Genomic DNA, 13,829 nt, shown 5'->3' with positions numbered 1-13,829 from the left:
AATAACATGGTTTGTGTCCCTAGCTAGAGCTGGAATTAAATTCAGAGTGCACCTCAGGGTGACTAGTGTATTATATTTTGAGTTCAGTGGAGGCACACCTTATGGGCCAGGTGCCAGCCAGCACCTAGGACACAGATGCGCAGTGATTTCAGGGGCTTTTTTCCGAAGTTCAGCTATGAATCTGAAGCTTAGCAACTTGCAGCTTATAAGAATAACAAGCAGGTCATATCCTATTTGTCTCAAGAAAGGGAGTCAAAATTAAAACCTGCATGGCATAGAGGTTTGCTAGTTTTTGGACACAGAGAAAAACCAAAAGAATTCTGAAGTCAGGCAACTGGTTTTGCTGTATTGCCTGTGCACTCCCCTCAGTGCAGACACTGCAGTGCATGTATGGATCTATTTTAAACTCTCTTCCCAAAACTGTGTAATCTCCCATTTACAAATTCCTCTCATTTAGGAGCATATTTGGTGACTTTTTCCAAGATAACATACTGACAATAAGATCCAAGTTCTTCTGAGGACATTCATTAAAATTCGTAAAACTTCATGACTTTCATAAAATTTATACTACCTAAAAATACACTATCCATTAGGAAAACATATGTCTTCCCTTTCATCTTGAAACACATTCCTTTTTTTGAGGACTTTGAATGAATCTGCTTTGAGAGATTATTTTTATAATGATAGTCTGAGAGTAAGGGAACCTGTTTTGGTTTTAGATAGTGCTGCTTTTCAGCAGATCTGCATCTTACATGAGCAATTAGAGTCAAGAAAACAGGAAAACACATTGGTCTCACTTATTTTTCTCTTTTGTTCCTGCCAGTTATTTGACACTATGAGAGCCACCATTTTATCATGGATATAGCTGTGACAAGCAAGGAGGGTATTTACAGAATCACAGACAGGTCAAAATGGTTTTTAAGAGTTAAAAATAGCAAATTGACTTTTGGAAATTTAAGCAGGGGACCAATACCAGTGTCTATCAGCTTGTAGAGATGGGACAGGACTGGAGGGGAGTTCCTGCCCCACTGGTGCTGTGGGTGGCCGGGGAGGCTGGCAGGGAAAAACGGCTGGGGCTGATGGAGATGCCTCCCTCTGCCATGGGCCCTGTGATGCACAAAATGACCGGCGCGACGTCACTGTCATTCCATTCCGGTTGGGAACCTGTGGGCCGTGTGAACAGGGGAGTGCTTTCCTCTCCCTTTTTTGTTTTTTCTTTTGTCTAGCCAACAGATAATAATGATAAATGCCACAAACGCTCAGTAAGACCTGTTATTGCTAACCTGCTGTCTGTGTGTGAGTAAAGTCAGAGCTCATGCAAGAACAGACCAAAAAATTAAAATATGGGCAAGCATACTGAATTTCAACATGAATTATGGCATGCTAATGAAAAGTATGTTAAATTAGAAAAATGGGGCACTAATGGAAAGAGAGAAACCAATAACATTTTCTAGAGAGAAGAAAGCATGCAGGACCCTGTAACAAGAAAGTGTCAAATACAGGTTTATGCTTTTTTTAACCCCAGGACTGGGCAAGTGGACTTCCTGTATGATGTGGCACTAGTGACACTAAACAAAGGACAATACATAACATTTTACATGCACCCATAGCTGAAAACTATCAGGGAAAACCTGGAGCACAGTGAAACCTATTTGAGATGGAATTTACTCTAAGGGAAGAGATCCAGTGCCATAGCCTGATTCTGGAATAGGTTAATGGAAACTGCTCCCATGGTTTTCCTTAGGTTTAAAACTCTCATCTTAGGAGAAAAAAAAAAAAAAAATAGACCCCTGCAAGCTTCCCAAGAAAGAAAATTATATTCTGCTGTAGGCGAAATGTGTGTGTACATTGGAGGAACAGCTTTAAAGCAATGTGAATTTGAATGAAGGAAGCTCACAGCTACATATTGCAAACAGTCTTCCAAAAAGGATGTTACATGGTAGGACAGTTCCCCCAAAAGGATGCTACAAATCACATACTTGAGTTATTAAACAACAGCAACAGTCTGAAGGGAACTATATAAGACAGGCAGTAATTCTTCATTAGGATTGTCTGATTACATTATTTATCTTTCTAAACTATTTTTGCCAATTACTGGAATATATGGGAAAAAATAAGGGTGCCTTGTAAACAGCTGCTCTAATTTAGGTACACAAAACCAATAAATCTTCAAACAGCAAGGTGCCAGCATTAATTCAATAAGGCTGCAATCCTGCTCTCCCTGTATTTCAGTCATGTTACAGCTGAGGTTCAACTGGAACATGGATGCAGAGCCCTGCTATTCAGATGTGCAAATACTGATCCCATTCAAATATCAGGATAAGCTATAGCCCCTTCCCCATGGGCAGCTTGGCCTCTGAGATGACTTAGCTGCTGGCAAAGATCCTCCCACACATCCCACAACCTGTTTATCCCAGCTGAGATCTCTGTAAAGAACTGAATCAACAGATACACATTTGTAAGTGTGAATACGGCCTGTGAAACCCCAAACTGAAAGGCCAGCACAGCCTCCTCACATATCCCAGCTCCCGCCCTCAAGCTTTCAGAAGTCATTTTTTCCTTGGTACTTCTGATTGTAATATCATGAGCCTTCTTCAAAGTCTTAGCAACTTTTGGCCTTTCAAAAAATAACTAGTCTTGGTTATTCCTGGCTGGACCTTGCTACCACAACTTGACAAATGTGAAACAAAATAACAGATAATAAATTTTGCATACAAATCCCACATTTGTCTCTGAGGAAGTACACCATTCTTTTAAAGATGGCCAGTGCAGTCTTATCCCAGCATTTGTGTCTCCCTTCCAGAACAAAAATAAAACAAGGATCTGCTTATTCTGTCCTTTTAGGTTCATGAAAACGTAACTTCCTTCAAGAGTCTGATTGGTGGCTGATAACATCACCTAATCTGAGCAGGAAGAGACTGAGGACTCTGGTGTGTGACAAGAAAATACACCAGCTGGAAATGTGCATAGGGGAGGTACCAGCTTCAGCTACCTCTGTCAGACCTGCTGGCTTTCCTCAAGCCTACAAAGACCATAAAACAAACATAACTCAGGGAAGAAATAAGGAAAAAAATGTAAGGGAGAAGAGGACAAGGAAATCCAGGAACTGAGTGGATTAGTCACTGGTGTCTTGCACCTGGGGTCTGGGACCTGTTGAAACATTTTCAGTTAAGTAAACCCAAGATTTAATATCCTCTTGTTGGCAACTGCAGAATTATTTCATGGTGGCCGAGGCCCAACTGCATCTGAAAACAAAGTGCCCTATTGCCTGTCTTTCTCTCTAAAGCAAACTAAGGTGCATGAGCAGCTGGCATATCTTTCAAGGCACATTTCAGGTGTTTGCTTTCTTCAGATTAATAAAGATGTTATTTTCTTTGTTTCTGTAGCTCACATGACTTTTTTCCTAAGAAACACCATGCTCATTATGTGCCCTTTGAATTTCAAGACAACAGAGCAATTCCCCTTTGAAAGCTTGCTGTAAGCTGTGACCACTCTGATCCACAGGTGATTTTAATTAAGCTACACCAGTCTGCGTTGCTGAAAATCTGCCCTTGTGTGCGGAATGATATATGAAAAGCTACAGGAGAAATGCAGATTTTTCTCCTTATTTAACTGCTAATTACCTAAAAGACAAGATGCACTTACATCAGATGGGCTTTGGGCAAGAGGAGCCGCTTTCTGGCCTCCAAACAGCCCAAATCCCTGAGGAGTGGCAGGGGACTCTGGCAAGGGCAGCTCAAGGCACATGCTCTGGTGTCACCCTGCGCACCCAGGGAACCTGAAGCAAAGAAAACCAGAACAAAAGTACTGGAAGAAGAGTCAGGAACACAGCTGGGACTCTGGCACTATTCTTTGTCTTTCTTCAGGAACCTAACCTTTCTGTAAGACCTATCCAGAAGTGACCATGCCTTTTACAATATAACATAGATATAGCAACAGTACGCCAAGACAGAGCATGTTCCATTTTGAAACTTCTCTGAAAGTCAGTGTGATTGTATTAAATGCAATAACATTTTAAAATCCATAATGCTTTCCCCAAGATTAATTTCTCTTGGCATATTTCTAAAGACTTGCACTTATGTATCATTAGCTCTAGGTGTTCAGCAAATACAATCATTCACAAATAGAGGAACACAGTGACAAACAAGAAACAGTGAGTTTAAAGGTAGCCAGGTATGACAGACCACTATAGATAAAATCAATGACCAGTACTCCAGTACGCACATGTAACAAATTACAGTGCAGGATTCAAGATACTAATATCTGAGTGGGAGGATGCTGAAATAATCTTTTAAGCCATAAAGAAAACTTCATAATCAGGGAGACTTCCTGAAGAGAAGGAATCCCTTTCCTTTGGAAATATTTGCTAATAGTAAGTCTAATAAAGGTGTATGTATCTATAGAGCCTATAGTAATGCGTTATGAACAGGTTAACTATTTTCCTTTTTCCACTTTAAGATATCTACAAAAGACCTGTGATTTTTTTGTTGATTTGCTGTGTAATGGTCTTCCATTTATTTCCCAGTTCTGGGAATTGTTTAGGAAACAATATTGATGAGTGAGGGATCTGATAACATTCATGACATCTTCCTGTCTCACACATGAGCCCAGAAGGCTCATGACAAAGCATGGCAGGGAAGGGGAGGGAAAAACTTTTCTGCATCAGAAATGGAATAGGAGACCAAAACCAAATTTAGATGCAAATATTAATGTTATAGTGACACAAGGTGAAGATCTAACTGCCTTGCAATACTCTATCAAACCCCATGTTAGTTATTTATTAATGATTTAGTATAAGCAGTGAAGAAGCCCAACCTGCCAAAGGACCTGCTCACCCTGTTTGTAAGTATCGCTGACGACTGGAAGGAATTTCACAAAGACTTAATGTGTGTCCACAAAAGAAAAGGTCACAACTTTTAATAAGTTTTCTACAACAACCTCCTTGTTAATTTAGAGCCCTCCAGTATGTGTTTTCTTTTTGTCATCACACAGTCCCTCTATTGCCTAGTTTAAGCCTGAGGTTATGGCACACTTTAAAACCAAAACGATCTCTCCCAGAAAAACAATCAACCGACCGAAAAAGAGATGGCAACATTGGTATCAGAGATGAGGAACGGGATAAAGCAGTAGCCATTGCCACATGGGTGTCAGCACCTGAGCCAGCTGCTGGGGCTTGCTGGTTGGCCTTGTGTCTTGTTTTGGATGCGCATGTGTTGTAAACCTTACTGCTCTTCAAAGATGATACAAACTGCTTTTTACAAAACATCTGAATAAAGCAACTCTTTCATACCATGCAAAAACAGACCAAAAGCATGTTGTAGCAGGAAAACCACTGGCTCGCTGCCCACACCCTACCAGCCTTTTCTGAGGGGCCCCTCTCCTTGACCAGGCAGTGCAGGACTGCACCCTGGAAAAACTGCTCAGCTGCACACCCCTGCCTTCCCCTTCCCTGCATGAGGGTCCTGCTGATTTTCCCCCTCGTAACTGGAAACACACCCCACATGGGAAAGAATAACAGTCACGTGCCAGATATATCTGCCTGTGTGTCAGCGACTACTGCTGTGTCCCCCCGTCCCCAGATGTCTAGCTACGACTACATGTGGCCATGAATTTGTGACCATGAAAATCAGCTGCCCTCCACAGAGCAGAGCAGATATCCTTGCTAGACATGCTGGTGGTGATGTGAGTAAGAGACTGGAGTGTGGGATCTCCCCAGGCCTCATTAATGACGTTATACATGCAAATAAATCATACATAGAAAAATCCACACCATATAAAAAGGGATATGTTATATATATGTATGTGTGCCAAAGGTATGTGCTATGCTGTAGCCATGTTTCCAACAGTTTCCTAGGATGTGACCCTGTGCGTCAGTTCTTAGCTGGGTGCATGTTTTCAAATACATTTGTAAGGGACTGAAAATGCTCGTTTAAATAGAAATGCTGGCTGATTCTGAAAAATACAAGAGAGAACATCACAGCTTTTACTCGTGCTCAGGAAATGCGAATGGGCATTTTATAGAAATTTCAAGCCTACTTATATTTGTTATTTATATAAAGTAGACTCACTTCTAATTTATGGGCTTAACCAAACACACACTGCTAAGGTCAAAGTCTTCTTACATTCTTTAAAAGCGAGTAGTGATCATTTTCTTACTTTATACATGAAAACTGCCTTTTAACTTCATTCATAAATGACCCAAATGCATAAAAACACAACAGAGAAAAAGACCTTTCTAAAAGAGAGAAATCTTCTGTCAAACTGAAACTCCCTCCTCCCTGGTACTGTTAATGCTTTCTGATTTATGGAAATGTTATTCAGTATGTCTTCCTGAAAATTCATTTGATTGGAAACATAAAAGGGTTGTTCACTTCATCCTTTCAATGGAAAATGTTTATGACAACGTGATTATGGAGAAAAATGCAAGAAGACCAAAGTAAAATAATAATGGACATTTTCAAAGATATTGATCTGTTTTTTTCTAATTTTCTTTCTGAAAGGCTCAAACTAAAACACCTGATACTATTCACTAACTCAGTAAACTCTTGGTGTTGCTCAGAGCAATGCAAGTTTGAACTCACTAAATTGGAAGTTCAAGACTCATTACCTGAGTTCATTTGGAGAATACGCAAGTCTGTGTAGGGTTGTGCTTTGTCAGCCAAGCGCATGCTTAGTTTTCATAGAGTATATTCAGTTCATATTCGTCTGGCAGAAGTTACTCAGCAATTTTGAGAAACTTAACCACAACATGTTATCATCAGTGGAGATTTTTCTCCACAGAACATGCAAATGCAACTTTTTCTGAGCAAATGTGGTTTTGCTGCTTTCAGACACAATTTGAGGACAGATTGCTCATACACTGACAATATGACCAAATATTGATGTTCGTGTTATCTGGATAGCAATCCCATAACATATTGCATCTATCAAACAATTACCTTGTCACTAGCTCTTTAAAGTCTAGAAATACGTATATGCACAAGCAGCTTTGCTGATGCATGTCATTCTCCATACCAATAACTTGCAGCTGGGAAACTAACAACCTAATTTGTACCTTGTTGGGCAACGAGATGTTCTGACAAGTCATTGTGCTGAGGAAATCCAGACTTCTGAAAGTAATTTTTTGCTGATTCTCTGGGCTTCCAGTAGATTTTTATTGCACTCTAAACCAGGGATTGCATCCTTTAACCTCTAATGTTGAAATTATTTTGAATTTTGTTATTGACTTCAGCTCAAACAGGAATGAACTTCAATTCAGCACATTACTGGCTGCTTTTGTAAGTCTCCAATCCCAGCTGGCTGAAACACCATGTATGCATAAATAAAGTCCTGTCTTTACTCTGGTCCTGGTATTCCTAAACTGCATAGATTATTACAACATTCAAAAAGGACTTGAGAAAAAGGCTTACACATTTTAAAATAAATGGTTTTCTTTAGCTTCAAAGGAAGTTGAGGAAAAAAAAAATGCACCCTCTTCTTGCCCTCTCTCTCTTTCTGGCATACATTTTGAACCAACCACTTTGTATATACTCTGGCTATTACTTTTCCCATGCGTATCTGCATTCCTAGCAGTTTAGAATCAGAAGTTTCACGAGATTTCTTTACAGGACAGATGAAAATATCTTGAGTAGGAATCAAAAGAAAATTATCTACCAAAGAACTAAAATCCCTAAATTTCTCACTTAAAGTCAGTCAAAACCATTAATCTAAACTGTTAACACGTCCAAATGGAACCCCAAAGCTGTCTTATGGCAGGCAGCAAACAGTCTTCAAGGGTTTATGTCATCCTGAGGACTGCAGTCACGTCATGGTGGTGCAAGCACACCTCAGCAGCACCACAGAAACAATTATGTCATTTCCATCCATAAACACCTTGGTTCCAACTCAAAGTGCTTAACCACATGCTTATATCTAAGCATGCTTGTAGAACTTGTGAAGCCAATGCAATTACTGGAGAAATATTCTCCTGTGAGGTTCATCCTGTCCTTCTCTGCTTTCTCTTGCCTTTATTTTCTGTAACCTAAAGGTCTTGACACCTTATTCTTCCTGACAAAGAAGGGCTAATTTTTCACTATGGTCATACAGAAAATATTCATCATTATCACCACCATAAAGTAATTAAATAGATGAGCAAGGGAGATCCATCGACTGCATGAAACTTATTCCTTCACTTCTACTTTTCCCTTTTTTAAATTACAACTGTTTGAAACAAGGATCCAGCTCCTTCAGTAACCTGTGAGGCAGTCAGCCTTCACTTATGATTCTAGTAGTAACAGCCAAACTATTAGGAACCACATAATGTAATTTGCTGTACTATGATGTGTTTGGATAGTAACTGTAAAACTGCCATTTTTTACAGCTTTGAAGGATTTATAAAGAAAAACCCCACAATTTTACTGTGTTCATTACCACACCAAGTTCACCATTTTTCTAGTGACTTGCCTAAATTTTGATATCAGAAAGAATGACACTGTCTTAAGTCTGCTATCTTATTTTTACAAGAGTGTGAAGGAATACAAATGCAGAGCTCTGTCAATCCTAATAACAGCAGGGGCTTCTAACCTTGCAGTGATTTCACTAGATTGAATTTAGATGTGCTTTCAAATGCAAGCAGTTAAAAAGTGCTCCAGAGTCATTCCTGTCTCCAGTAGCTTGTTGGATTGCACCGGGAGATAATGGATTGACATTATTACTGGTCCTGGCCAAATGCTGTTGGTAAAGTGCTCAAGGTCATTCGCAGCTTACCTCTGCCTGTGCTGGGTGATGTACAGCAGCGCTCAGCTGCACTGATGGGTTCATCGTTCTCGAAGGCAGTGACCAATGTTGAGCAGCTGGCTGAAAGGCTGTTTGATCTTCCCACTGCTTTGCAAGCAATACCACACTGCTCAAAGAAAAAAAAAAAAAAAAAAAGAAAAAAGAAAAAAAAAAAAACACAGAAGAAAAGAAAAACACCCACTATTGAAAAGATTTATCAGCAAATGTAGTAGAGCCATGCTTGACCTCCATATCTGCTCTTGTTCCCCAAAGGCAGCACATGTAAGATATTTCCTGTCTTTCATGTTACTAACTGGAATGCATCACAAAGTCCAAATTTGCAACCTGCTGTCTGTTTTAGTCATTAGGCATGACTTTCTTTGTCTCTTGATGAGAGCTGCAGCCAACTGTTCACTGTTGGAATGCATAATTTTCTCAGTATTTCCCCCTTCCCTGAACAAATAAACAAAAAAAACCCATCCAGGCTGAAAGTTGACATTCATTCCTAAGCCAAGGGTGCTGCGTCTTACAATATCTTATTTCCAAATCAGCACATCACACTCTGCTCAAGAACACCAAAACATTAGTTGCGGAGTAAATAGTCTCCACCTATTATTCAGGGGCCAAATTCAAAGGTTACTGAGCAACAGTTAAAAGCACCTACTAGATTTCAAAAGAGTTGACCAGCCCCAATGCTTATTCAACTGAGCATGAAAGTTGAGTTTACTGGCTACAACTTGGTTCTACATCCACTGATCTGTCAAAAACACTCATGCATTGTGTTCTTTATATTGTTTTTCAAAATTATGTCCACTTTGCAGAGACATGCTACAAGTTATGAAATTATTTTTGCCAGCTGCTGTATCTTTAAATATTGTTCACAAAACAGTTAATTGGTATTTTAACCATCTTCAAAGTCAAATGAAGACAATTCATAAGGACCTTAAAATATACATAAAGTGTAAAATACCAGTCCACAAGTAGTACACAAGTACTGATTATGCCCTTGCTCCACTAATATTATACATATATATATATTCAACAAATGTCTTTAAAATGAAAGAAAATCCTAGAATCCCTGATGATTTTTATAACAAGTCTTCTTCAGTACAGAAAAAAAGAACTAAAAAAGATGTGCATGCCAAATTGATACCTATTTTGAAAACTAGATTGGTGAGAGGGACCTCACCCTGACAGACAGCGACCTGTTGGGCTGCTCTGCCATTCCAATAACAAGATTATTCCACAAGCAGCAAAATTAGCAGAACTTGATTTCTTATCTATTTTTGCCTTCTGCCCCCTAAATCTCCTTCCAGTGCAATAGGCCTGACCATCTGCTTTTCCCCTACACCAGTCCGAGCTGCAGGTGCCTGCAGCGGTTAGTCTGGAGCTGGAGACATGGGCTGGCCCAGCAGCTCCTGTCAAATCCACGAGGTAACTGATGGTTTCTGACGGTGCTTCTGTCAGTGTGGGCACCAACATGAATCTTTTCCCTCTATCCAGCTCCCAGTGCTCATAGACCTCATAGGCAATTAAGGCGAATTTGGTTGAAATTCCTGAGCTATTTCCAATGTTATGAAAGGGAGAGTTGCCGGCAGATTGGGATGCAGACCACAGAGGGCTGGTGTGCCAGGTTAAAAGCAGCCCATTCCTCTAATTCAGCACAGATATCCAAACCCTTACAACTAGAAGTAAAACAGCCTTCGACTACATTGTACTAGTAGTTCAGCAGCTACTTTGTAAATTATAAGGCAATTTGATATTTTTTTTTATATACTAATTTGACATTAGTCATTGCAAGCAAGTTGAAAAGACCTAAAGGTCAAACCATCCGTTCACCTGCAAACACAACACTGTCATTTATTTTATGTCTTACCAGAGACAGGCTTTGTTGTTTGTAATGGTTTAAAATTTCAAGACAGAAAACTGACAGAGTATCTGCCAGTTTTCTCATTCAGTTAAAAATGTTGGTCTGAAGGGAGGAAAAAGATTTAATTCAATTCTTCTACAACAGCAAGAGTTTCAGTCTTTCCTTTTTAGGAAAAGTTGCAGGATCCCAGATATGAGCGACCTCTTTCGAAGACAAGTATGGAATATTACAAATATTTTTGCCCAAGGACTTCACCAAGAGGTAAAAGGATTTAGTGGAAAGTGTCTGTTCATGCCCTGCATCTCTCAGGCTCGCTATTTCCAGCCTTTGTCTGACCACACCCATTTACTTTGAAAGTTGTGAGTGCCGGTGGAGTAGGGATGTTCAGGCAGTTTATAGTGTTGTGTTCCCAGTTGCAGATAACACTATGCACTTTCATCCCTCAGCTGTAGACTGCAGGCTGATAGCTTAAATTATTCTGTTGGGAATTACTTTCCCTATAGCTTGAAGTAATTAATCAACTTTCATTACCTGTTTAAGTTCTGGATTTTCTCCTTAATTTTAAATAGATACAAATCAGATCATTTTGAGGAAGCTTTCATAGTGAGAATTACAAACATCTTTAAAGATCCTTGCTGAGGGGCATTTTCCTCTAATTCAGTCCATTAAAAAATGTCTCAAAACAACCAATAGAAAAATAAGATCTGCTTGACTGACAGCCAAGGCAGGCTATCTTACTAGCAGAAATTATTTAGCGACTATGATTCACGGAAACTTGTGTTCCCACCAATCACATGAGTTAGTTATAAAGCTTTGTGTAAGGTTAGTAAGACCCCCAAACCTCCCACATCTCCAAAACTTTAGACTATATGGCAAATCATTGTCATCTTCCCATACTAGAAAGGTTATTTCTAGTATAGTAATGATAGAAGATCCAGAACTGGGAGACTATGTTGGAGACAGGGTGTTTGACTCTAGCACTGCCACTAGATGCACTTGTTCTGTCCCTTGGGCATTTATGTAACCTCAGGTTTTACTTGTGAAGTACAACCAAATCACATAGCCTTTTCTTTAATACCCTTTTCACTGTCTGTGATTTATATCTCATTCTGGATTATGACAAATGACAATTTCAATTCCACATCCAAATGGGATTTGAAATGCCATGCAAGATGTGTATTTAACACTTTACATCACCGCATCTATTTTAAGTAAGCATCTATACACACTCCAGATACTGCATTGAAGCCTCACGTACGTTAAGCAGCAGCAAGTCCTGTTCTCAGAGGCAGAGAGTATAGCTTTTCTATACTTTGAGGTGGATTGGCCAAATCCTCATATATTAATTCTCAAGCACAGGTATTAGTCCTTTTTTTTGTCAGTTTAGATTAATTGACTGTGCCATTCATAATCCTGCTAATAACAGCCACATTACTCAACATATAGTTTGGAAGGTTTTCAAACTGACATTATAAAATATCTGCAAGAGAAGGGACAACCACCATGTTTCAAAACTTTGCCTGCTCATTTTGACCATCTGTGTAAATCAGCAAACAAATTTCATGACCACTTGTAAGATACAACCCAAAAGCTACAATTGTTACCTGAAAGATATCCAAAGAGCAGAGACAGGAATGCAACTTAACCCAGCAATATCCAGGCCTCTTGAAAAACAGGCAGACCTATTTTTATAAATAATGGGTAAGTACATGTCACTTGAAATAAACAACACCTAACGGACAATATGGATGACTGAAAAAAATAACCAACATCAGTTTGACAAGAGCAAATCAACACTGCCTATCAGAAGGGAGAGTGGGAAGTCAACAGAAGAGAAAATCTGTGGGTGATAACCAGTAATGTTTTATGTGTTGACTTATTTTATGTGTGTCTTACAGAGCCCACTGGCAACATTTTTCTGTAATTTTATCAAAAATCACAATAAATTTTAAAATAAAAGTGATTTATAGGAACTTGGATGTTAGCGAGAGGATAGACTCAAAGATGTTAATACTAACCTATATATGTTGGGGAAACTTGGAGCCAAAGTAATGCCAATCATCTTCTATAAATTGCATAATTTAAATTAATTACTCGGTGCCCACAGACTAAAGAAAATTTGGTAACAGAAAAAGTAGTCCTCATTTTCATCATTGAAAGAAATGACTGGTCTGAGGGAAAAATAAGACTGGTGCCTTAAAAATCACTCTTAGGAAAAGAACTACTGGTCCGATTGCAACTCATGTGTGATTCAGTCAACTGCCTGTAACTATAAGATTGGCACTGTTTAAATTCACAGCTTCTCAGAGGGATGAAGCTTGCTTCCAATTCATCTTTTCCACCATCTGAAGAATTAAGAGAGTGGCTGGTGATGAAGAACAAATTAATCAAGTTTATTGTGACAATCATGACTGTTACAAAATAGTCTTACAGCACATGCTAGCCTCCCACACACTTTTTCTTTCTTTATTCAAAACTTGTTGAACATTCGGTTCAGGTCCCCTGAGACATATGTCTAGTAAAGTGCTGATTCCAGGAATAAAACCATTTCAGGTACATGCAATAGAAGTTGCTTGTAATAGACTATTAGCAGTTATGTGTCTAGATGTACTGTTGTTCTCACATCTGATGTCATGCAATTATTTCTTAAAGAATGGCTTTGAACAGTCTTCAGGAACAACCAGCTGTGTAGAACAATAGCTAACCGAAAGATATTTATCTTTGATTTAGTTCAATATTTGATTCTTATCTGAATATTTACTCTTTACAGGGGAAGTGGCTGAGGATAGGGAGTAATTAGAAAATTTCTGAACAGAGGTCAGTTCAAGCACAGTCAACATCAAAATACCATCAAAGATAATACTCAAAGTTTTCAAAGAGGCTAAGGAAAGACTGTGGTCTGTGGGCTGACAAAGATGGGGAGGCTTCTAACTAGTGAGTTTGAACTGACATACGAACTCTTGTCCTGAAAACAACTCCTTCCTTGACACTGTGAGGTGTTAACAACCTTTGTTGTTAACCAAGATGACATCAGTGGAAGAATGGCCGTAGCTATCCCTTCCCTCCCGTGGCCCTACAGAGTGCAACGTACACCCAAGCATGCAAGGGCTTGATGCTGCACACCCAACCCAGCCTACAATCTTCCAATCCAGGCTAAAGAATCGCATTCCTCTTTCATCATTGCTGCCCCATGGACACATCACAG

At 39.4% G+C, this 13,829-nt stretch overlaps 1 protein-coding gene across 1 annotated transcript in view; it reads right to left on the bottom strand.

Moving 5' to 3' along the window:
- LOC116962787 overlaps positions 1 to 13,829 on the bottom strand; it is a 58,628-nt gene that overhangs the window by 28,448 nt on the left and 16,351 nt on the right. The window contains exons 5-6 of the mRNA XM_042796522.1: positions 12,229 to 12,306; positions 8,746 to 8,881 (exon numbers count right to left, since the gene is read on the bottom strand). Of these exons, the coding sequence (XP_042652456.1) occupies positions 8,746 to 8,881; positions 12,229 to 12,306 (214 nt within the window). The remainder of the gene's footprint in view (positions 1 to 8,745; positions 8,882 to 12,228; positions 12,307 to 13,829) is intronic.

This window comes from Tyto alba, unplaced genomic scaffold (genome assembly GCF_018691265.1).
Source record: "Tyto alba isolate M040663 unplaced genomic scaffold, T.alba_DEE_v4.0 Super-Scaffold_23, whole genome shotgun sequence".
NCBI classification, from domain to species: domain Eukaryota; kingdom Metazoa; phylum Chordata; class Aves; order Strigiformes; family Tytonidae; genus Tyto; species Tyto alba.
This window is presented reverse-complemented; position numbering and strand designations above follow the sequence as displayed.